This window comes from Bos mutus, chromosome 2 (assembly GCF_027580195.1).
Source record: "Bos mutus isolate GX-2022 chromosome 2, NWIPB_WYAK_1.1, whole genome shotgun sequence".
Classification (NCBI taxonomy): Eukaryota; Metazoa; Chordata; class Mammalia; order Artiodactyla; family Bovidae; genus Bos; species Bos mutus.
In genome coordinates, this window is record NC_091618.1 from 41,749,309 (window position 1) to 41,774,457 (window position 25,149).

At 48.5% G+C, this 25,149-nt stretch overlaps 1 protein-coding gene across 4 annotated transcripts in view; it reads right to left on the bottom strand.

Annotated features, from left to right (window-relative positions):
• The window catches only part of NRP2 (neuropilin 2), a 119,904-nt gene that overhangs the window by 33,496 nt on the left and 61,259 nt on the right, over positions 1-25,149 (bottom strand). For all 4 annotated transcript variants that reach the window (XM_005904763.2, XM_005904762.3, XM_070387803.1 and 1 more), the window contains exons 9-14: positions 24,690-25,039; positions 22,447-22,591; positions 17,950-18,066; positions 14,940-15,080; positions 2,587-2,849; positions 964-1,060 (exon numbers count right to left, since the gene is read on the bottom strand). In XM_005904763.2, the coding sequence (XP_005904825.1) occupies positions 964-1,060; positions 2,587-2,849; positions 14,940-15,080; positions 17,950-18,066; positions 22,447-22,591; positions 24,690-25,039 (1,113 nt within the window). The remainder of the gene's footprint in view (positions 1-963; positions 1,061-2,586; positions 2,850-14,939; positions 15,081-17,949; positions 18,067-22,446; positions 22,592-24,689; positions 25,040-25,149) is intronic.

Sequence of the window (25,149 nt, forward strand, 5' to 3'; positions counted from 1 at the left end):
GGGCCAGGTGGGAAGGATTCTCAAAGTTGCTTTGGAACAAAAAGTCCTTTATAGAGTAATGGGTCCCTGAAGCATTGTAATCAGTCACTTACCACTGATTACTTTCTCAGAGCCTGGATTAGTTTTAGATGCCGGGGGCCCAGAGAGTTGCCTGAGGGGACTAGGGCGGTCTCAGGTGCTTCTGACATCATCAGGCACACACACACCCGGGACCCATGTGCCAAGAAAAGCACTTGGTGAGTTATTACAGTCACTCTGAGGAGTGAACGTAGGTCTCCTTCCTTCTCAGGATTTCCTCTTGCTTTTGGGAATGTCCATGGCTCTGATGGGAGGTGGTCCATGGAGTGAACTAGATGACCTGGCTGCTCAGTACTTCTGTCCAAGGAGACAGTGTCCTTCCGGTGCTGGTCACTTGGCATGCAATGTTTAATCTTACAACTCTGGCATGTTGGGGATTAGAGATATTAGCTTCAAAGCAAAATCTGAATTCTTATTTCACATGCCATGGCTCGTCCTGCAATTCATTCATGTAAAAGAACTGCCTGGGTAATTGTGTTATCACTCCAATATAACATATGTACTATTTCTGCTCACCAGTGAAGGTTTCCATTAAATCCATTAAACCTTTCCAGCATGTAATTCTGACTGGCAGTTGCTCTCGTCCTCTAGCATTTTCTTTGGTAAAAGCTGGAGTCTGCTGATGCGGTCTTGGCACCCAGAATCTTCATATACTAAGTGCATGTCCCTTTCTGAATGGGAGCAGGGGTATAGCATTCCACCTCATCTGATACCTCTCCCGTCCTGACTGCAGCCTAAGCTCTAACTGAACTCACATCTCACCTCCTGCATGGACTGGTGCGACCCCACCCATTGGGGGAACAGCTGTGTTTGAAAACGAGGTGCTGCCTCCCCTTGTGGATCCCAGCCCTCGGAGGAGACATGAAGAGACAGATATTCACGTACCCATGCAGTTCTCCAGTGGGACATCGGTGCTTATCCGAATGTCATCAATGGCAATTTCTCCCGCACGTCCTTTTCCTATAACTCCCTCGAACACAATCTAGAAGCAGGAAGAAAAAGTTCCAGGGTTAACTGAGCTTCTTGGTGCAAACAGTGCAAAGATTTCCAATTTTCTGTTAACTGTAGCTTAAAATCTGTGTGTGTGTGTGTGCATGCACACGCACATGTGCCTTACTGCACCTGGTACACATCTGTTGACCACATGGCTCTGGTACTTGAAATCTCAATTTAAAATGAGTTGATTGAAATCAAATGCATATTTAAGGGGATTAGAAAATACATATATATAAGCGGTGGGCATTGTTGTCCAGTAACTAGAGTTATTGACTAAAAGGACTACAATCAGAGCATGTTTAAAGGAGAGTTGAAATTTCCCTAGCCATGTTTAATTTTTTTCTTTTTCTCACAAATCTTTCAAACACTCAACCCAGGTATTTGGAAACTCAAGAGGACATGAGCAGATAGGGGTACTGTGAGGAATGTAGTGTACAGGTTTGAATTACCTTGGCGGTAACAGTGTCTTATAGCTCCATTATTACAACTAGCAGGTAAGTGATTTTTCTTCACCACTAGTTTGCCGAGCACCTACTATGTGCCAGGCACCCTGACAGTTACAAAAGCTAAGAAGACAAGACCCTCTGCCTAGAGAATCTTACCGTCTAGTGGGTGAGACAAAAATACCAACAGGGAGTAGCTCTGCCACACATTGAGGTTTCTAAGTAGGAAGGCAGGGACTCAGGCTATTCTGCAAGTGTGAGAGGGACTGCAGGCTGCATGCAGGAGCCTCTCGGCTCAGTAGTCTCCAGTCAGCCCTCGATTTCGCCCTCTCTGGGTTCTCTCTGCAAACGAGCACATGTCCTCTGGCAAGCTGAGCGAGCAGTTGGCTGCCTCACCAGCCATCTGTTGCTGCCTCTCGTCTGGGGAGGAGCAGGTTAATGCTTTGGCTGGTTCTCAGTCACCTCTTCCACAGTGCCTACTCTACCCAAGTTTCAGCCACAGCTGCGCATCCCCATCTGTGCCTCAGTCTCTTGCTCTGTGAGGGCAGAGATAATAGAATTCAACTCCTGGAGCTGCAGGGTGAGAACTCACTCATTTAGGAATCTCTCTGGTCTGCTGACCACTAAGCACCAACAGCCACCTGAACACTTGGGAAGGGGCGGGGAGGCTGTTGCCCTCTCTTCCTCTGAGTCTCAGGGGTTCCCAGGGCCTCTTTTCTCCTGTGTGGAGGGTTTGTTTGTGTTTATTTTCTTGGCTTCTGTGTTCCTTTGTCAGCCTACCTGATAGCAATCTAAAATAAAATGGAGAGAAGAAACATTTGTTGGGGAAGATTTCAGCAGTATAAAAGGCAATAGGAGGAACAAAGAACCAAGTCTGGGTGTAGAGATAGGCACATTCTGAATAACAAATAAGAGTGTCATTTAGTTGCCATGGCAACGGGAGAAACAATGAAAACAGCGGCGCTTAACCGCGTTCCCTAATGATGAATGGGCACGGCCTTTGAAATATTGAAACGCAGATCTCAAGGATCCCCTCGGATCTCCGTACCGTCTCCCGTCGCCACCCCACCTGGTACTCCATGTCGTAGCTGGGCAGAATGATGCGCCCGTGTTTCCACTCGCCGCCCTGGTCCTCGCGGATGACCCAGAGGAGCTTGCTCTCCTGGCTGGCTTCGCGCACCACCTGCAGCGCCACCCCGCGGCCGCCCGTGGCTTGGTACTGGAACTCCATGCACACGGGGCTCCGCGGCAGGTGGACCGGTGGGCTGATGAGTCGCGCGTACTGGCCCTCTCTCCGCCCATCACTCTGCAGCCGCAAGAAGTTCCTGTCATCTGGAGGGGAAAACAAACCCAAACAGAGGTCCCTGGTAAATGCTTGGGAAGGACACCAGCTGGCAGTTGTGGCCCCTCGGGGGGCGGGGGGTAAGCCGGGGCAGAATTTGGGTTGTCCTTTATTTACGAACTTGTTCTCCAGGCTCTGTGTTCCTTTCTTAGGGCTCTGATTCAAATGCTGCATCCCCTTAAGGCCCTTTCTTGAGTCTTTATGTCAAGAAGGTCCCTCCTGCCTATTTTCTCTGCATCCCTTCCTTTGTACCTTTTACATATGGCACCTGGTGCCATCCACCTTAGGTCTTGGTTGGCTGTATTGGTGCTTGTCTTTTCCCCCTAGATTCTGAGAGGCCAAGCCCACATTTGAATCATCATCAGCTTACCCAAAGGGCCAGGGCGCTGTAATGAACTGAATAATAAGGGGTGAAGTGACTGCTAGATTACAGGATGGTTCTAGCCAGGTGGTTTATGCTCCAAGCCTTTATCATCTTGGCTGGGCACTGTCCAACTGGAAGACATTTACAACCTTCTGTCTCCAGCAGTGCTGGATGAAGCCTGGGCTCTAGTAACTGCAGCTCAGAAGCCCGGCATCCTTGTTCAAGCAGAGCAGGGAATGGTGGCTGAATAGGAGTGGGGGATGGTTGGATGGCATCATCGACTCAATGGACATGAGTTTGAGCAAGCTCCAGGAGATGGTGAAGGACAGGGAAGCCTGGTGTCCTGCAGTCCATGGGTTGAAAAGAGTCAGAAAGTTCTAAGCGACTGAATAATGAACAATAAAGGGGTGATGCAAGGGAGCTGAGACCCCACTCCGTTCCCTGCCCCACCCAGGGGAGGCCTGAACGTGGCCTTTCTGAGAGAGTCAGGCAAATACAGCCCCAATAAAACAGGTGTTGTCATCATCACTAACCAAACTATGTGTTTAGCAGAGAATATACACACATTGGGAGATGAAAGTTTCGCCCATCCAAATGTTTGAAGAATGTGTCTTTTGGCTGATGCACTTTTAAATACATCAGGTACTCTGTGGGAGGCAGAGTGCCCTGTTGGCAGACCCCATGCCTTGCAGACACAGGTGTGGGGACCTGCACCGGAAATCCAGTTCATGCAGGAGCATTTCGACCACTTGCAGAGAGAACAGGATGGCATTTGAGCAGAAAAATCTCACTGTCTCCTTTTGGCCCTGAAACATCTTATGTTGAACATTTCTGCAAGACGGCAGTGGCCCTTTCGCACCACATAACCAGCACATCAGACACCTCGGGATCATGTTAACCTGAGATGTGGGCACAGAGCTTTTTTGACTCAACAGGGACCGGGAACATCTTTGTCAGGGAAGGACAGGCAGGGACTCCAGAGCCCAGAATCAGCAGGGGACTCCTGGGGCACCCGTGTGCTGCTGTGTACCTGCCAACATCATCTTTCTAGTGAGAGCAGAGGCTGTGGCAGTGCTCCCATCAGTGGCCCAGAAACAGCTCCTTCCCTCCTCCTGGCCACCTCTCTCCCTCCTCCCTCTCTCCCCTAAGTCCTTTCTGGTTAGATTCTCCAGGGTTATTGTTCTGGAAGCTACCCTCCCCTGAAGTCAAATTAGACCAGTTTAAGATGCATAGTCAGGATTCTAGTTTGGGATACCTTAACCATCTAGAGGCACATTGGCCTAATACCCCACACCATGGGAGCTCTTCAAGGCCAAAGTTTGCATAGATAAGGAGGCAGCTGTCTACAACAAAGAATTTCAATGATGGTGATCTGCTGAGGAGGAGACACTGGTGTCACAACCAGACGCTCAAAGAACTTCTAAACCTATGCTTGTCCTATCAGATCTCATTACTACCACTATTAATGATAATAATTATAAGGCCTATTTGCATACTGCTTTACAGGTTACAAAGCATGTTGATCTGCCTTTATAATTTAATCATCGCTATATGCTTGTGAGCTGGGTCTTATGAATCTTACTATACACCAGACGCAGAAACCAAGGCTGGGAAAGGTTCAAGTGACTTGTCCAAAGTAGAAAGGCTAGTGAGTAGCGAAGCCGGACTGGACTTCAGGTTTCTCTGCCTTCGTGCAGCGGGCCCTTCACTTCAGCTGTGCCCCCGGTAACCCTGTCCCAAGTCCACGTGGTCAGTCACGTATGATTTAAGGCAAACTGGCTTCTCTACTGGGCGCTGTTCCCCTTTCTCCTTTTACCTGTAATTCTCTGCTTCCCTGCCCCCACCCCACCACTTTTGCCAGGTCTCCTCACCACTCTGTACATTTCAACATTAATGCCTCCCTTCTTTCAACAACTCAAGCATTTACTGACCATACCACTGATTTTACCTGGTTTTTAAAAAGACTGGAGGCCATTTTCATGCATTTCAGCTCCCCGCCTTGTACTACAATTAAATTGTTTGGTATATGTCTTTTCTATTTCCTTGGTTCGACTATAAGGTCCTGGCCTTACACACAGGAGGGTTAAGAATGCTTCTTCTCCCTGCCCCTAGATAGTGACACATACATATATATGACAAAATTTTCTGTTCCCATGAATGAATGAATGATAAACACCTGGATAAAGAATGTTACGAGGCTCTCTATTGGAAACAAGAACAGATCAGGAATCAGCTGGGCTCTGTAATCCCTCAGGTTCATATAATCTCATAATTCCCTTCCAATCTACTGAGCCAACAGCCCTTTTCAAAGGTGAGGTGGTTTTTTTGAGACGTTCTGCTTTTTATTAAGGAACGTTTATACTGAAATATGAGTATGTATAAGTAAAAATGCACAATAGCTTTTGCAAAGTAAATACACCTATAACCGATATGCAGATCTTAAAACAAGGTGAGCTGTGGAGGCAGCCAGTCCACTGAGCCGCCAGTGACAGCCCCCCAAACGCTCCCACGCTCCAGTCATTTCCAAGACTTTACTGCTTCCACCTCGTATATAAAGGGAACCAGATTTCAGAGACTTATTATTCAGCCTTCTTCCTTCACAGTTTCACAAATAAGACCCACTGGCTGTCTGAAAATTGCTTGGCAGAAATACTGTCACTTGTGTGAATTTACATTCTTAAGCAGCAGGGGAATCATAGCATAATGGTTAGAATTTAGTCAGTACAATGTGTGTGGAGGTGTAAAAAGCCGGGCTGGCTGGCTTTTCTCTGGGTCTGCTTTATTTACCCATCCTGTTGCTAAAACTTCAGGCACCGTGAGGCCAAAGGTGTCACAGACTGCCTCTCCTGGGGACCTGAACTGGCCCCCTCCCCCTCCCACTTTTCCTCTCTTCTCTCTCTCTCTCACAATAAGATGATAATCACTGTGCATGATTTAAAGGGCCACTGGAAGACCAGGGAGTTAATGCTGGTGGCGTGCTAAGCACGAGCAGCTGAAGGATCATAACTCAGCGCTGACATCCGAGCTAATCCACTAGTTTGCAGAATCTCTAGACAAGCAGGCCTCTGAATTTCACTTAGTGAAATCACTTGTGCCCCACTTGTCTGTTAAGTGCTATGAGCTCGAGGGAAGAAAGATGATATGTAAATTTAAGGAATTAGCAGGAGACATCAGTCAGAAGGACGCTGAGCTGCAAAACGTCCCCGCCTGTCACTGAGAGGGACTGATTAGAAGCAGGACATCATGAAGGAATGACTTTGGTCAAGAGAAGCCCAGAGAGGGGGAGAGGAAGAGCAGGGGCAAGAGAACTGATGTGAGTTGAGCACCTTGAGGTGCCAGACATCACGCTGGGGGCTTCATCGCCTTCCGTAATCTTCCTGTGAAATAAGTATGATGTTCTCCATTTTTACCAAAAAGGAAACAGAGACTCAGAGAATTGAAAAGTGTGTCCCAGACCACTCCTAGAGAAGGATGGAAGTAGGATCTGAACCCTCATTGGACCGAGTAAAATCACCAGAGCCTCACCTCTCATGGGGGCTGGCATCCTAATGTTTGCTAATCTTTTAAAGGCTCAGTCTTCCCATCTGTGAAAGGGGTACAATAATAGCAATATTGCATAGGGCTGGGAGGAGGAGGAAATGGAAAGAGCCTTTTAAAGTGCTTTGCATAGGAACAGGGGCACAGTAGAAGCTCCATAAAAGCTATGATCTTTATTTCAACTACCATCCCTGAACACTCTGCCTCCTGTTATTGTTCAGCCACTAAGTCACGTCTGACTCTTTGCAACCCCATGGACTGCAGCAGGCCAGGCTTCCCTGTCCTTCACCATCTTCTGGAGTTTGCTTAAGCTCATGTCCATTGAGTCAGTGATGCCATCCAACCATCTCATCCTCTGTCGCCCCCTTGTCCTCCTGCCTTCAATCTTTCCCAGTAAGGGTCTTTTCCAATGAGTCGGCTTTTTGCATCAGGTGGCCAAAGTATTGGAACTTCAGCTTTGCTGGCTTTTTTGCTTCTTTTAGAAAGAAAAAGGGTCCAAAGAGCCCCAATAACCTGGGAAGACCAATCAGAGACTCAAAGGAAGTAAGGTTTGGCTCAAGGACAGTAAAGATGTTCTCTGGAATAAGATGGTTCCCAGGTATGTCCTAACCCCAGAAATGGGCCAGCCCCATGCTATACACCAGGCATTGTTGACCACATGTCTTTTGGGTCAATCTACAGTAGACAGCAGAGAAGGCAATGGCACCCCACTCCAGTACTCTCGACTGGAAAATCCCATGGATGGAGGAGCCTGGTAGTAGGAGCTCCTGGAGCCAGGAGCCTGGAGGAGCCTGCAGCCTTGCAGGCCATGGGGTTGCTAAGAGTCGGACACGACTGAGCGACTTCACTTTCACTTTTTACTTTCATGCATTGGCGAAGGAAATGGCAACCCACTCCAGTGTTCTTGCCTGGAGAATCCCAGGGATGGGGGAGCCTGGTGGGCTGCCGTCTATGGGGTTGCACAGAGTCGGACATGACTGAAGTGCCTTAGCAGCAGCAGCAGCACAGTAGACAAAAGAATACATCATTCTGGAATGAGAGTGGGGCCCCAAAAGACCATTTAGAAGGGGCCAGCCCTGCTGTTCAGAGGAACCACACTGAAAACATCCCTAGCACAGCTTTCCTTTAAATTCTCCAAAGCAGGAGTTTCCAAAAGCCATGCTGGCAATGTGTTTTTTGGTTTTTTTTGAGGGGGGGGGCCGGGGGGAGCACAGCCCTAACTGTCAGAAACGTCTTAAATTCAGTTTTAAGTTTTCCCACTGTCATTTAGACACATGTCATCCTTCTATTCCCCCGTGAAGTACAGCCAATTTCTGTCCTCTGACTAAGAAATAAGTTCACTCCTGAAGAATTACAACCCTGGTCTTCGCTTCCTCAGGAAATGTAACCCTGGCCTCTTTAGATGCGTACTTTGCTCAGTTCAGTGCTGCAGCTCCTTTAAGTCCCGGCATCCCTGTCTCTGCTGTGAGTGAAGCACATGCAGTGTCAATGGAGTCTGCTCTTCTGGAACATTATGGCCCGCCACTGCCAAACACAGAGGAAGTTTTAGCAGACAGTGACTGTTGATGGCTTGATAGAGCAAGGGTTGGCCTTGAATGGGTGGGCCACTTTACTGATTTGCTTGGACTTTAGGGGAAAAGCCCTTTGGATGGTTAAGAGGTCCCAAAACATGACAAGTGACTGGTTAAGAACCAGGTCTCCCTGCTAGAGGTTGTCTTCTTCTTTTTTTTTTTTTTTGTAGTTTGATGGCAGTGATGTCGCCAATGGATGGTTTCCAACAAGAAACAATGTAGAGGAAATACATTCAGCTGCAGAAAGAGAATGAAACGAAAATGTCCCAGAGATACAATCCCTCTCCTCCTGGACCTGACATACTTGGGAAGCATTCTGCTAGGTCCCTGACTCAAAACATCTGTTGTTGCCCATGACACAGAGAAAACAATCACAAGGGAATGAATAACAGGAGTTCAAAAGGGCAGAGAGGAGGTGTGGAGGACAAGGTCGCTCAGGCATCTTAACCTGATGGTGTCTCTAGGAAGGGTCTCTTGACATTTCACCTGGCGATTTACAACCACATCTGGCTTCAGCTGCCTAAGTGCTGGGTGATCACGTGAACGTTCCTGGCCCAACCGCAACGGGATCAATGGCGCCGACACCTTACCAAACCCTGAAATAAATCACCAGTCTATCCCCCTGGCTATCGCAAAGCCAAACACACCATCTGTCCAACACACACATCTCCTGGCTAGCATCTTGCCCTCCTGCTAGAACAGCCATCTGAAAGACTATTTAGTGCTGCAGGAGATGGAGTCTCTTCATATAGGTCATGCTTAAAACGTGAGTCAGCCCCTCAGCTGGCCTGCCAAGGTCAGTCTATGTCTGCTAAGGTCCTCAAATTAACAACTGGTTAAGGGAAACATTGACTTTGGATGAACTCCACAGAATGTTCTCAAGGTTTACAATTGACCAGTTTGTGGACATTTGAGGTTTCAGGCTTGGGTTTTGCATAAAAGTCTATCTGGAGCTGATTTTTTTTGTATGTCAGCTTTTATGAAGGTTTGCAATTGAGACATTCTTTATCACACTGTCCCTTCACTGTCAATCTACACACTCAACCAATCATGACTTGCAGAAGATAAGGAAAAATAGTTTCTCCTCTCTACTGCTGTGATTCTACAGAGTCAGAGGTATTTTCCTCCCTACTTTCCATGAAGAAGGGCCACCATACTTTCTTTTTCCAGTTGATGTTATTCCTTAAATATGGCTTTCTTTTAGCCCAGCTGCTCCTGGTCTTTAATCTAGCCTGGTCTCAGCCTGAGAAGTTCCTGGCTCCATATCTGAAGTGGCTGTGCCCCAGCCGAGTCACAGTAACTGCTTCCTGAAGGTAATTCAAGCTAATGGCAATTCCGTGTCTGGACTGTTTGCTGCCATCGGCCCCACCTATGAGGAAGGTCTTTTGAGTTCAGAGAGTTGCTTTTTAATTCAAAGAGTCACTGCTAGCTCACCACCCAAAACCAAGCCCATTGTAAGCAAGTGACTCATCTCTTTCACTGATCCCTTTGTGACCATCTACTGACCATCCCCAGCTACACTCAATCCTCCTTTGTGCATGTCCCACAGGGAATCGCAGTTCTGGCCCTCCACGCTCCCGGAGTTTATCCAGCAGCCCAATGTGCATTACAACAGCCCTACACCTGATGGAAGAGCCCCCATCTGTAAAATCTGAGTATTTCAGAACATTGTATTCTTTTTTTTTTTTTTTTTTAGAACATTGTATTCTTGACTTCCTCTCACTTGGTTTTGAATCCAGAGTAAAGGTTCTGGCCTCTCAATCTAATAAACGTGCAAATGCTAGGTAGCCAGAACTCTGTCCTCTGAGAAAGGCAAACTAGTCCCAATAGCTTTTGCCTGTTTTCTTTACATTACTTCCATGACTCCAAGTTACTGAAATGAAGTAATATTGAAGTCATACTTCATCAGGTCAACAAACGTATCACAGAGCACATATGTAGGGTGACCACACACTCGAAGATGCTGAGGCTGCCCTGGCATAGCACCCTTTGTAGCTAGCCTTGTCTCATTCCTGAAGACAATAATAATAAAACAGTTTTTATTACTATAATTGCTATTACTTAGTATTTACTCTTTTTGATTGAATGGGATAGTTCCGATACTGTCTGTGTTACTTGCTGACTTTACTGTGTTACTCACTTAGGTAGAATGATACAGTAACACAAGTACCAGGCACTGAACACTCCCATGAAGGGACCAAAGAGAAGACACATTTCCCTAATTATCTGCCCCTTGATTTACACCAAACCAAGGACCACCAGCAGCAGCAAGGACCCTGGAAGTTATTCTTGTGTTCATGTCAAAAGGCGCTTCAGCAGCACTGACCAAGACAGCATCCTGTGATGACTGGCGTGTTCGCCATCTGCACCACCCCACATAGAGTGGGTACTGAGCCCTTAAAATGTGGCTGGTATGATGGAGGAACTGAAGTTTTATCTGTATTTAATTCTGATTAAAATTAAATTAGCCATAGGTGGCTGGTGGCTACCATATGAAGCAGGGCAGGTCTAGACACACAGGTTCACCACAGCATCTCTTGGCCTTGTTCCTTGCTGAGCTGAATCTGATCATCCTCAGAACTGCACCTAAATTCTGTTTCTGATCAGTGCCTGAGAATGCCTGCAGGAGATACACTGGCTCCCACTAGGGGAGACGTTTCCAGTGTCACTGCAGGTACGGGGCAAAGGCAAAGTGCCTTCTCGGAGAGGGCTTCCCAGCTGGCACTAGTGGTAAAGAACCCACCTAGCCAATGGAGGAGACAAAAGAGATGTGGGTTCAGTCCCTGGGTCGGGAAGATCCCCTGGAGGAGGGCACAGCAACCCACTCCAGGAATTCGCAACAGTGTCCCCAGGGGCTACTATGAACATACTCCAGGCTTCTAAGTCACAAGCGAAGAGCTAAAAAAAGAAATTCTGAGTATCTTGAAAGACTATCTTGAAAAACAAAAACAGTGGAATAAAACCAGAGGGTGTCTTGTCAGCCTTAAGCAACTCTTTCCACTAGCCAGAAGAACCAAACTAATTGCTTACTTAAAAGGAAAAGAAAACAAAACAAGAGAAAAGAACGAAATCCGAAAACATCTAAGGAATGTAAGTCGCTTCCACAGACAGTTCTAATCAAATAGCCTGTTCTGATATTTCAACATGGCTATTTCCTTTTTTCTTTCCTGCCTTCTCCCTCTGCACTTGATGGAGACACCTCCTTTCTTAAGTGTAGTTACTTTTGTTTACCTATCCAACAAGGAGATAAAACATATGGCCGACTTAGAGAGTGGTGCGGTCTCCTCTTTGTGGAGGGGTGAAGTGTGGGTGACACAGTGGCTTTCAGGCTTGACTTAGAAGGTCCCGTGATTTTGAACCCGTCAGCATCTGCCCTGCCCCACAGCACAGCTGTTTCCTTTCTCCCAACTGCTCCCCTCGGGGCCCCAGTTTTTTGTTTTTTTTTTTTTGAAGAAATAGAAGAAGAAGAAAAAGGACCACCCTGAACAGAAAAGGCTTTCTATCCTCTCCTGCTTAGAATCCAGCGTCACGTTTTGTAAGGAGAAGGACAGTGGGAAATACAGCAAGTGATTCTTTAAATCATTGGAGGATGGACAGATGGGCTCTGATTCGGTTTTCTGGAGGCAGCGTCTAAGGGCTGCTTTTGCAAACCTCAGGGATTCCTCTGGAAGAGGAAAACTGTTATTTTCTTTCTCAGTTTCTTAAGGGAGAAACAACATTAGATCTAGCAGTTCCTCATGGCCCTAATTTTCTTTCTGTCCCTATCTAGCCAGCCAAGGTTGGACTGCTGCCCGCTCTTCAAGATTGCTCTGAAAAGCCCTCCCAAACCACAGGGTGTAATGAATCAAGCGGAATGAGAGCAAGGATGAGGATCCCCAGCCAGTAGCTAGGGCCGACCAATGGGGCATCAGGTGAGGGCCAGGGCAGGGTGAGGAGCGGGCAGAGAGGAACCTTGTCAAACAGAGTAACTTAAGCTCTTCCCAAAGTGTCATTTGCAAATTGCCAGCCTTGGAACCTGGACCTCCAGGTCAGCCTGGACGGGGCTGACCTCAGGCCTTCCTAGAGAAAATCTGCTCAGAAGAGTGCAAGGGAGAAAGTGGAATTGTTAGAAAGAGCCTGAGGATGGATGCTGAATGAGATTCAGTAAATCTCCCCTTGCTCTATCATCTACACCCCTTCATGCAAAGCACCTTTACCAAGCCATCCCCTTATATACACACCACACACACACATGCATATAAACCACAAACACACTCAAGCACAAACATACAGACACACACATATGCACACATTTGCACATACACACAAACCAAACACATGCATATCCATATTTACAAACACATAAAATCGACACATAAAAACCTAACATATGCACATACAGACACAATCACAAATACTTTGAGAAAGAAACACATGCACAAACATACACACAATGCACAAGTACACACCTATAAATGTGCACACACACAGACACACACCCTGCAAATCTCCTTTACGTTTGTATAGAAAGTGGGGGTTGGGAAAAACAACCAATTAATTGGGCCAAGTCTCAAAGGAGAGGAAATGAAATGAAAAATCCAGGCTGGGTTATAAAAATAAGTATTTTTTTCCAACGTGCAGGAGGCTCATTATATTAATTAAACATTATTGCAGTGAACAAGGGCGGGGGGAGGATGATTAAGGCTGGGACGAGGGTAAGTGTTCTCCCCCGTTGCCCAGGGCGGTGGTGATCTTCAGATATTAATCTCTCTGAGCACTCAAATGCTGAAGAGATAAACACTTGAAATATGAAAATGTTTTTCTCCAGAGCAGACGCCGTGACCCTCCGGGAAAACAAGTGCAGGCCGAGTCAGGAGGCGGCCTGTGGTGCTCTCCCTGCATCTGTTTGACTGCCACCCTGGGGAGGGGGGGACATGGCCAGGCCTGGGGGTGAGGGGCAGCAGAGTCACTCTGGGAGACTCTGCACAAGGGGATGTTCTCCCCCTTTCCTTCTCTAGGCCGGCAACATATGATCTACTAATTTCTAGAATTAACCTCTTTCCTCTCAGACTCTTTTGGGGGCCTAGGTCCAGGAGAATTGAAAGCTAACTTGTGATGTGCTGGAGCAACGTCTACTATGTACTGGCTTGAGAGAGCTGATTGTGGAATTTTCTGGAATTTTGTAAGCCAGCTGTTGAAACACAAGCATTATTACCAATGGAAATATAAAAAGTTACCCAGAAATTAAGTATATTAAAAAACAAAAGAAAATAAATTCTCAAAGTGCAATACTTCCTAATTATTTTAATACATCTTACCAGTACACATGATTCTGAAGTTATTTATATCTATTGTATCTGCGTGATGGAAAAAACTGAGGCTGTGTTACTGACTTCTCCACTCCGCCTCTGATGATGTCATGTTGGTAGCTTGCGTTCAACCACAGTGGGGGATTTACACCACAGAGTGGCAAGCATTACAAAGCAGATTTAGGAAAAAAAATCCTGGTGGTTAAACCTTACTGGAACACTGCTATAAAAGCCTGGCACGTACAGAGTGTGGATAACTCTTGTCTCTACCTGCTTAGAAGGGCTAAAGACAACCCCTCTCTACACTTTGGCCACCTGATTCAAAGAGCTGACTCACTGGAAAAGACCCTGATGCTGGGAAAGATTGAAGGCGAAAGGAGAAGGGAGCGGCAGAGGATGAGATGATTAGAGCGCCTCACCAACTCAATGGGCATAAATTTGAGCAAACTCCGGGAGACGGTGGAGGATAAGGAGCCTGGTGTGCTGCAATCCATGGGGTTGCAAAGAGTCAGACACGACTTAGCAACTGAACAACAACAACTCTGTCAGCAGTGTCAGGAGAGGCTTCGAGACCAAGTGGGTGGCTTCCTAATATTCCAAAGACTGGCAGTGATGCTCTTTGAGAGGCCAAGTGGTTCATGCCCTTGACTTGGTTTTCGACAGAAGTGATGATACCTTCCCAGAAGTAGCAGTCAAGGAGTTTGGGCCAGGAGTTTCCCAATGAGCCATTTTAGGAACAATACCCACCATGGAGCTGACCACAGGCTCTGTGCTGGTGGTGGTGACCTGACTACGGGAACAAAGGGACACTACCCCATCCCTCTTCGAGGAACTCCCAACTGCTCTTTCTTCTTCTTTTACCTTAGCATCTCCCACTCCCTCCCAGCTTCCAGGCTGCACTGTAATCACGAGAGAGGGCCAGGAACCACCAAACAGCTATGCCGTCGGGTGACGTTGTCAGCAAAGACTCCGTGGTTTGTGGGCAAAGAGCAGAGGACTGCTCCATGGTGGGAAGTTACTAGGAAGCTCGCCAGGGAATCTAGAGCTGAAAAACATGGTGCAGGCTGGTCTTGCACGTGTGTTAAGTCGCTTCAGTCGTGTCACACTCTGCCACCCCTCCTGGTGGACTATAGCCCACCAGGCTCCTCTGTCCATGTGGTTCTCCAGGCAAGAATACTGGAGTGAGCTGCCATGCCCTCCCCTCCAGTGGATCTTCTCAACCCAGGAATCCAATCCGTGTCTCCTGCATTGCAGGTGGATTCTTTACCACTAAGCCACCAGGGAAGTCCTCTCTCAGCTCATCACTCGTGGCTGGCTTACCTGGAAACGTCCGGTCATCAGGACTGGAACTGCTGGCCCAGGTGCTCCTGAGCCACTTGGCGTGATCGTACATCCAACCACAGGGCTCCTCCGGGAAATCAAAGTTGCAATTGAATCCTGAAGGGAGCTGCAAATCTTTGTCTGAAAGGAAAACAAAACCCAAAACAAGGCAAATGAAATGGGTTCGGAGAACAGCCACAGTGGTGCTATTTAAACCTCTGGCAGAGCCTAAGGGGAGAACAGAGAAAGCAATGGCTCCCTTTGCTTATTCATTGAACCCATCTTGGCGATGGCTGGCTTTCGGGTCAGCCTTTGGTCTCATCCTTCCCAGGCATGAAAGCCAAGTCTGCCAGTGGTTCCCATAGTCAGCAATTATAAATGAGGCCACCAAATGGCTGCAGGCTCTAATCAGCCTCTTCTGTCCACCTTGGAGAGCAGACAAATGTGAAAATCGCTGTTCCCTAAATGCCAGAGAAGAATGTCTCCCCAGTGCCTTGGTGGAAGGTGGGATCCTGCCAACCTGGCTGTCAGCAGTGATGGGCAGCCCGTTGGCATCCACAGAGGCTGGAATTCAAAATGCAGGAGGTGCTGGCTGGGGAGGAGAAAGTGACCTCCGAAACAAGGAGGGCTTGTTTGCTCCCCTTCACCTCCCTGTGCCAGGTCTCTCATTTCAGAGGACCAGTCAGTTCAGAATCCCCAGGGGGAGGTGCTGCCAGGAGGGCAGCTTGGCATGTTAAGGGCAAAAACGAGGGGGGTGGGGGCAGACCAGCCTGCCACCCAGCTCAGCGCCAATCAGGAGGAAGAATAATTTCACATGGCTCGGAGTGCCCCAAGGCCAGGATTCCAGGGGCAGCAGAGAATAGAAATCTAAGAAGAGACCACACAATGGCTTGTCTCCATCTGCAGGGCTGTTCACCTCTAAGTGAATAGACTGAACCCAAGAGTTTCTTTTGAGGTTCCACTTAGCTCTAAAAATCCAGTCTGAGCTGCTGCCAAACATGTGATGAAGTGGGGGTTGGGGGGGCAGTGAAGAGAGGAAATGGAAACCCAAATTAGGACTCTTGGCTGCGGAGACAGCGGAAAAATGCTGCTCAATGCTGGGAGCTGGGAGGAAGTGGGGTCTTTGGCCTTTTCACTTCCCTTCTCAGGCTTCCCAGAGAGGAATTTCCGTGGGGAAGACCTAGAATGCAGGTTAGGAAGTCGAAAGGGAACAACAGACTGATGGCAACAAGCTGCTCCCACCCTGGGGGCGAGGAGGGCTCACCTCTGAGGGGAGGGCCCTGCTGGCCTGGGGGCACACGGCAGATTGCCACTGGGTCCTGCTCGTCTCTTTCCCTTCCCAAGAAAGAATATTTAATATTTGCCCATCCTTGGCCAAAGTCAGCATGAGAACAAACACACGGAATCTATTATTGCAGCATCAACCTGTGGCTTGGAAAAGTCAGCCCTTCGCCCTCACCATTCCCTTCTCCTGACAACTTCTAAATTTCTATTTTTCCATTCAAAAATATGGAGTAATTCGATATAGCATAATTCCTCTCGAATGTTTATGTGCATACTGTATCTCAGGGACCCAATTCCACAAAGAGATGTTTTGCTAAAAAAAAAAAAGAGAGAAGGGAGGAACCACTAAAGAAACCCCAAATGAGACAAACCACACTATAAACGGGACAATTATATTAAACTTCTGATTTGCAACAGAACTCTTCAATTTTCCTTTGGATTGGCATTTAGATAAAAACCCTCCTTTTGCCCTCCACCAAGCTAACTCTGCTAATCCAACACCACACAGTAAATGAATGCATTCCCCTTTTGGCTCTCAAACTCTTTCAAACATGTCTTGGAAGATTCTCCAAGTCTCTTTCTCCTCTTCATAAAACAAAAACAAGTTCATTAAAATGTCAGAATTCTGAATTCAACTATCCCTGACCAAGAGTGTCCCCCCACCCCCACCCGCCCACGCAATATACAAAAGCGCATTCCTAAAAGCATATGCATTAAATTATCATTTTGCAGTCATACAACTTCAGCATTTATTTTTGGCTCTCCTCCCATTCTTCTTTGTAGCCATTTTTGGGAGCCGTCTACCCCATCAGCACAGTTCCTCGTACTGGCAAGTGGTTAAGGGCATGGGTTCCACAGCCTTTGCCATCCATCTCCCCACTGACTGGGTGCTAGGTTTTTCTGTCTCCATCACTTCCCCAGCCTCTTGACCAATCTTCCCTCATTTGGCTTAATGAACAGTTAATAACGATCAGCAATTTACTGTAAATTGAGGCTGTCAAGCATTTAATCCTAGTCAAAAATGCCAGGTGTTCCAAAATTTGTGGTTTGTTAAGAATGTCCTCATATTCGGTGGCCTTAGCAGGAAGATTTAAAATGTGATGTCCTTCTTGGGCTCTGCCAACTATTGTTTTTTTCATCTGAGTTGGATATGCTTAGGAGAGAAAATGAAAAATGATACAGATTTCCCATGTGATGAGGTCAATGGGAAATGAAGAGGCCCTGAGTGTTGAGGGACAACTGAGGTGCCTTTTCGTACTGCTGCCTTTGTCCCTGACCTCACTCGCCTTGTGGAGAATGCAACACACGCTCAGAGTCATAACTGTAATGCTTTCTCAACCAGCGATGGTGAAGACACAGGGAAATGCAGATAAGTCATGTCACCCAGCTGACAGACAGATCTCCCTTTGACTGTGCTGTGGACACAGCCATCACGGTTGTGGATTCTAAAGACAGGAAGTGAGGGCTTGGAAAGGAGACTTCTCAATGGAGTTCTCCTTGGATGGACCCTTATCTCAACCGATGACCAGTGTACTGATTTTTCCAATATCTGAATCCTTCCAGATAGGTTATAAATAGCCACCGCCCCAAGTCCCTAAGTATCACACCTTCCTGACCTCTGACCAAGGGACCCCCAGTTCCTGGCCCCCACCATGGACCAGCCTCCACTGTGACTGGCTGGCATCCATGCCACCCCAGTGAAATACAACCACCACCCCATCCTCACCATCCTCAAAGCTGCAGTTCTCCCCACAGTCCGTGGCCTCCTCATCAGTGGGATACGGGGTGGTGGTCTCTTCGCTCTTCACGGTGGGTCCCAGTGTCTCAACTGTGGGCTTTGAGTCTGCAGAGAGGCAAAGTACAGGAGTGAATCCTTCAGGCAGCAGCCTGTGTTACACCCAGCAGGAGGAAGATGCCAAATATTAAGTCTCTCCTCCAAGGGTGGGCCTTTCAAGATGGAAGGAGAAAGGAAAGCCAAGATGGACACACACACACACACACACACACACACACACACACATGAAGTCACTTCTGTGTGCTGTGGTGAAGTCAAAACCATAACCTGTGTTAAGGAGAATGGTCCCTAGCTGTAGAAACAGCCATGACAGAGGGATGAACAAAAACCCACCTGTTTACTCCGCTGCAGAGGGTCTGAGGCCAACACAAAAGGCCACGCCAGGCCGTAATGAATGTGGGTGACACTGACCCCAGGTGGGACTCAACCATGCCCTGGGTGTTCTGTTTAAGACACAGAACCTGCTTAAGACACTGGACCTAGCGGTCCAGTGGTTAAGACTCCACACTTCCAGTGCAGGAAATGTGAGTTCAATTCCTGGTCGGGGAAGATCCCACATGCCACGTGGCATGGCCAGAAATGTTTAAAAAAAAAAAGATCACTTAAAGACACAAGTACGGGTGATACACGTAGTGAACGACACCTATCAAGAATGGTTGGAAAAAAAGTCTGGGTTAACACGGTGAGCTCCATCCTGTGGAAGACACGTCGGCACATGGGCCCTTGTGTGGCCACTGGAGTGCCCCTGGCTCGGCCCAGCTGGCACACAGAACAGGCCTTCTCATCTCTACCTTCTCTGAGTCAGACTATGCTTTTATGAACCAAAGCTAACCCGACCTGGGAGCCCATCTGTTACAGGATCATCAGAAGCACAAGGGCTGAAGTCATAGCCAAGCCATTGGGAGGTGGGACCCCAGACACTGTTTCTGTTTGCACAAAACTGAATGGAAAAGAATAGGGCTCAAAGGGACTCAGACTCCATTCAGTGGAAAGCATTTAGGGCTGTGCCTTTAGGTCAGGGTGTGGCAAGTACAAATGCTTCTAGGATACAAACCACCTTTGTAAGGCGGGGATGGCCCACTGCGGGGCAGGGAGGGTAAAGGGCTGCAGGGGAGGTAGTAGAGGGACTCCATAGGCCTGTTGTAAAGGAGGCCACCACCATGATGGCCCCAAGTAGGGAGGTGGCCAGTGTGGCCAGATCTTGCAAAAAGATGTCTCTTCCCACACATGAAGCAAAAAACAAACAAACAAACAAACAAAAAAACCAACAACAACCCAGGGAAAACTGCCAGACTTGTCATAAATGTTGGTAACTGATTTCAAAATATGAGGAGCAGGCAACCAAGCCTGGCTGGGCAAACCTGGCTGCAGGCAGTCAGTTCTGCCCTCGGCTCTAGGTGATTCATTCACCCATCCATTCACTTGTTTATCTGTTGCTGCCAGTCATTCATTCAGCAACCTTTCATGAAGTGAATGAAAGCATGAGTCAGGTGCTAGGTGGGGCCCCAAGGAATGCTGGAAACTGTGTTTAAGTCTGCATGTTGTGAGGTGGGGTCTTCATCCCAGGGCTGGCCTCCCATAAGACTCCCCAAAAAGCCTGTGCATGGCTTCTACCATTTCTATATGTGTTTTTTTGTGCTACTGTATGTAATTAGGCATCTTTGTCAGCACCCTTCAGGATACCATTTAATAAAGCCGGGAGCTGAAGGAAATCACTAAACTTGCTGAATAGCTTTTTCACGGTCGACTTCCCATCTTTCTGCTATTAAATACTATGAGCATAACCTTTCATACTTCCTTTTGCCATGCCTGCCTCTCACTCACAGTAAATAGCAAACAAACCCAAAGCGTCCTAATTTGTAAGTTCAAATTTGTCCCCGTGTCACAGAATCTCCAACACCGTTGTAAAGCAACTATGGGCAGCAAGGCAAGAAGTAATCACTGGAAACACAAACAAACGAACAGGTGAAGTAGCCTCGTCAAATTACTTAGCTGCAGCAACTCAACCCAGCCCGTTCTATTCCCTGTTATCCTTTTGGGGTGGGAAGGAAGAAGGGAACAAAGGTGAATCGCAGAAATGAATGGAAATGTGAAAAGCAGAAAGCCATGAGGCCTGGGAGAGCAACTCCAGGAAACGTCAGAGTGGGTGAGCTTTTGGCAGAGATGTAAAATGTTAAATCCAGTGGCAAGGGGGCGGGCAAGGCAGTGAGAGGGCAGGACGTGTGAATGAAAGTGAGGGGATGACAGCTGGCCTCCGTGTCCACTGTGTTTGTACTGGACACTTAGAGGTAACTGCCCATCATGTTATGCTCCCCGGCAATTGAAACCAGATGTCAGAGACTTCAAAGGGAAGGAGGCTGGGTGGAGGGTGTCGAGGTCCTACTCTGATCTTCCAAAGAATGACCAGGAGAACTTTGAAATGAGAAACCTGTTGCTGACCATCTCCAGTGTCATCTGGGCCAGCTTGGGAGGGGCAGTAAGAGGAAAAGTCCATTAGCGGTTGTTCAGTCGGTCTTAAAGCAGGGCCAGCCTGGGAGAGGTGTGGCACGGGGGTACTGGGGACAGGAGTGAAGGATGAGTCAGCTCTTGGCTAGCTGAGTGGCCTCTAGCAAGCGGCTCCTCTCCCTGGGACTCAGTTTCCCACTCCTAGATTGGTGATCTTTTTCAAGCTGTATGTCACCCTGTTAACAGGTTGTGGATCAATTTCGTGGGTCAGGACTAGGATTTTAAAATAGGGACTCTGAAAAAAAAAATAGGGACTATGGTATTTCAGAGTGTACTCATGTGTTAGCACTGCTTTGGGAACTTTTGTTTCAATCACATTTACTTATTAGAACAAGTTTATCAGGTGCCAGGCACTAGGCTAAGTACTTTATTATTTTATTAAATCCTCATGACAACGGTGAGGGGTGTAGATATACTACGGTCACCCCCATTCTTCAGCTAAGATAACCGAGATCGGCAGAGGCTGGACCTGAACTTGGCAATCTGTCCCTAGAGTTCAGGCTAGTTAATGATATTCTATATTCCATATGCACACATGTGGTAGTGTGTGCTTGTGTGAGTGTACTCGTGTTTGTAAGTCAAGTGGGTTGTGATACAAATTTATTTTAAATTGCAGACGATGGTCAGAAATGCTTGAAAGTCACTGGCCTTGCAGCCCTCGGGTCCTCTGTACCTCTAATGCTCTGATGCTGGCCCCAAAGCAGCCAGCTTGGGTCGCTGCCGGAGGGCCATTTTCAGCGGCCGCAAGAGGACAGGTCAGGCGCACTCAGCGGGCTGCAGGGAACCTGGCCTCACTCCTTCATGATGGGGAATAAAGTGTCTTCCCACTAAAATGCATTCACTGGGGCTGCCTTCCATCTGGAGGTGAGAAAGGCTAATTCGGCCGGATTCCCGGCCGGCGCGCCTCAACAGGACACCTCCTGGGCGCCACGGTAACAGCACACAGGCAGCATTTTTCTCCCGGGGAGCCAGAAGCACTTCTCCGACATGCCCTTATTAATCCTTCACCTTCCCCTGCTGGGTGAGCTGCTGACAGGTACCTTACAGACAGGAAAATGGAGATACCTGGGGCCCGGGTCCTGCCTGCAGCTCCTGCTGTCTCTGGTGCGGCGCGCCAGCTCCGTCTGGCAGGCAGCGCACAAGCTCGACTCTGGCTTAGCTGAGATCCGTGCCAGCTCTACCCGGGAGGAGGGTGGGGGCCTGCAGAGGAGGGAGGCCCCACTCGGAAGGATGGATGGGGTGCTTCCCAGGGAACAGGGAGGGTGGTCGTGATCCGTGGGCCTCATCCTGTTCAGGAGACTCTGGAGATGCTCTGGGGCCGCTGCTGGGTGGAGGTGGGACCCAGCCAGGCTTCTGCCGCACAAGGGGAAGGCGGCGGGTTCCCAGCAGCTCCCCCGCAACAGGGTCCCTCCCGAGCAAATAAATGCCTTTTACAGATGTAGCTTCGAAATGAAAATGAAGTCTCTTAGCCACTGACATCTGGAGGCCAGATTCAGACATAAACGGATTACTTTATTATCATGAGCAAGGTTTTTTTTTTTTCCCTTCCCTAAATCAACAGCCACAGCCCTCTGGCCTGAAAAGTCAGGGTCTAATTGAATTTGGGTGGGTAGTGTGTAGTTACGATTTGTTTTTGAGATACTCGGGTGGAGGAACTGAAACGATCCTTTAAAATAGACAGAGCACATCCCTTGAGAAACTGTCCCAAGTCCGGAGGTGGCAGGGCCTGTGGTTTGAGGTTGAATAAGGTGGAGCGCAGGGCAGGCGGGGGCGGGCAGTGTGGTTTTGAATGGATGGGGCTTCACTGGGGACAGCTGCCTCTCTGCCTGTCCCCATCATAGTCTGACCTCCTCCTAGGCCGTCCCAGGAAGCCCAGGTCAGGAGATCATGTGAGTGACACCTGAAGTGGAAAAGGGGCCTTACCTGTCCAATCACAGCCCAGCACCTCCAGCCGCATCCCAATGCCTGCGGGGGACCACCTCTCCGGGTACACCCGCACGTACTGCGCCAGGACAGGGTCGAACCTCCGGATGTCGGGGGTGTCATAGTGCATATTCCCTTCAAACAGCTGCAGGGGAGACAAGGCTGCTCAGCCCTTCCTGGGTGGACGCCTCTTCACTCCTCCTTTCTGCTCCTTCCTCCCCCTTCCCTCCCCGCCCCTTACATCCAGCTAGAAGTCTGCTTCAGAGTTAATCCACCGTCGCTGCACATTTTGGTCCGAGGGAGCCCCATTCTCAGACCAAGGTTTTTATTCATTTGGGAGGTCCCAGAAACATGGCAAATAGGGAGCAGATGAAAGTGGCGGTTGCTGGGTTCTGTTCTCTATCCTGGGAGTGAAACTGAAAATGCAGAATTCGGCTCTGAGTGAGTTTGAAGCTGTACTTGGCTAGGGAGGAGGAAAGGGCATGTAGACTGTCTTGCCTGTTCTGAAGTTCTCCGTTTATTAGAAAAATAAGTTCTTTCCCTGATGTTTAAGAGTCTAGATTTAGAAACTCCCAGCTTGACCATTTCAATTTAGAAAGTTCCAGGTCACCGAGAGGCTGAAGGGAAAGTGACCATCCTTTCTCTAGGCTAATGACTATTTCTGCTGGGCACATGTTGACAGTTTGAGACTGTGTTCCCCCAGACCTTGGTTTAGTAGAAGACATTCTGTCAAAATGAACCTCATCTGAAGCCACACTACATGAAACTGATGACCGTCGGGCTTGCCCTGGCTGAAGTCACGTGGGGAAACCAACCCAGAGCACACTTGTGAACCGGTGACTTAGGGAAAGGCGGTGCACAGGTGTGCCAGGGGCTGTGGCAGATTTTTATCTAGGAATGTGGCAGAATGCCCACAATTCCAAAAGCGGGGCACTGTCATGGGGAGAGCAGGCTCTGAGTCTGGCTAAGATCATCTCCTTTCCCAGGCCCTCAGGATGGTCAAGAAGACTGAAGGTCAGCTGTCCCTGGGGCACCCTGTGGTCCAACTTATGTTCCATCCACTGAAGGTTCCAGTTACCAAGCCCTGAGCCTTTCAAGCCACTGGAATCATGAGCTGGGAGTTTACATCAGCAGTGCAAAACCTCCAGTCCAGCCCTTGCCTCTGCATTAAGAATGGAAATGTTGGCTTAGTAAAGGGGCCAAACAGAGACACGTGATACCCCTTCCTTACTAGAGGCCCTGATCTTCTGCGAAAAATGAAGAGTTAACTTAGCAATGAGGACTGGTGCCCAAGGCTGATTGAGAGATTAATGTGGAAAGGGACAGGGGCATGACATCCCTCCCTTTCCTGGAGCTCCTTGGTCCCCCCTGTTCAGGGCTGACCTTTACTCCTGCAATGGCAGGACAGAGTGGGCGATGCTGGCCTGCACTTCTGGCCTGGAGTTAGTTTCCTTTGCCTCTTTCCAGTCTCTCTGTGAGAGGCGGGAAAGATCTAAGTAGTCAAGCCCAGCAAAATACAAAGTTCAGCAACACTCAGAAACACACAGTTGTTTTTGGAAGTCATTCCCTAAGTTTCTATAGTTGAGCCTCCAAGAACCACATCTCCTTTGAATATCTGGCCAGTTCCAAGGAAACTTTATCTGAAAGAGGGTATTAAGAGTGTCCAAGTTATTAGCAAGGTGGTGTGGAGTAGTGGTTAGGTGTTTGTGCTCTGGAGGGAGACTTGTGTCTGAATCATGGCTCTACCACAGGTACTGTGTGACCCTGGACATGACATCAAGCCTCAGTTTTGTCATCTCTGGAATGGGAGGGACCCTAAGATCTACCTTCTAGAGATGTTATAAAGATTTTCGTTGTTTAGTTGCTCAGTCGTGTCTGACCCTTTGTGATCTCATGGACTGTAACCCCTCAGGCTCCTCTGCACATGGGATGTTCCAGGAAAGAATACTGGAGTGGGTTGCCATTTCCTTCTCCAGAGGATCTTCCCGACCCAGGGATAGAACCCATGTCTACTGCACTGGCAGGCCGGCTCTTTACTGTCTGAGCCACTAGGGAAGCCTGTTGTAAGGATTAAAAGGCATTTAGCAGAGGGCCTGGCGCAAAGTATCCCTCAGTTAACATTTGTTTGACTGGCTCATAGGAGTTGGTGATGACCATCTAGTTGGGAAATCGACACCCCAGCCCGCCCCAGATCAACCTCCCTTTGTGGGGCAAGGTTAGGGAGTCCTCTAGGAACATCCTACCTTTGGCTGCTGGGTCCTCGGGTCGTGGATGTGCTCCCAGTCTTTGCCATTGAGGCTGTAGGAGACTTTGAACTTGCGCACAAACGCCCTGGCTTCCACCGCAGTGATGCTATCTCCTCCACGGGCCCCCTGGATGATGACGCCTTTCACGGTCTTGGGTGCTCCCAGGTCCACCTGGAGCCACTCCTCACCTGGCTGGGCCTGAGGGATCCGAGGGAACCAGCCCGAGCGGCTGCTGACCAGGCGGGCAGCACTGGGGCTCCAGAGGTACTCACGGGTGGAGGAGGCAGAGATCTGGGAGTCGGCAATGAGCCCCGAGAGCATCCCCAGCATGTTGGAGCAAGGGGCGTCTGCAGAGAAGGAGGAAGATACAAGAGGTCAGGTTGGTACCCTTTAACTGGGACCACCCCCATCAGTAGGGAGCTGTCAAAGAACCCGACTGTCAAGCACTGTAAGTCAA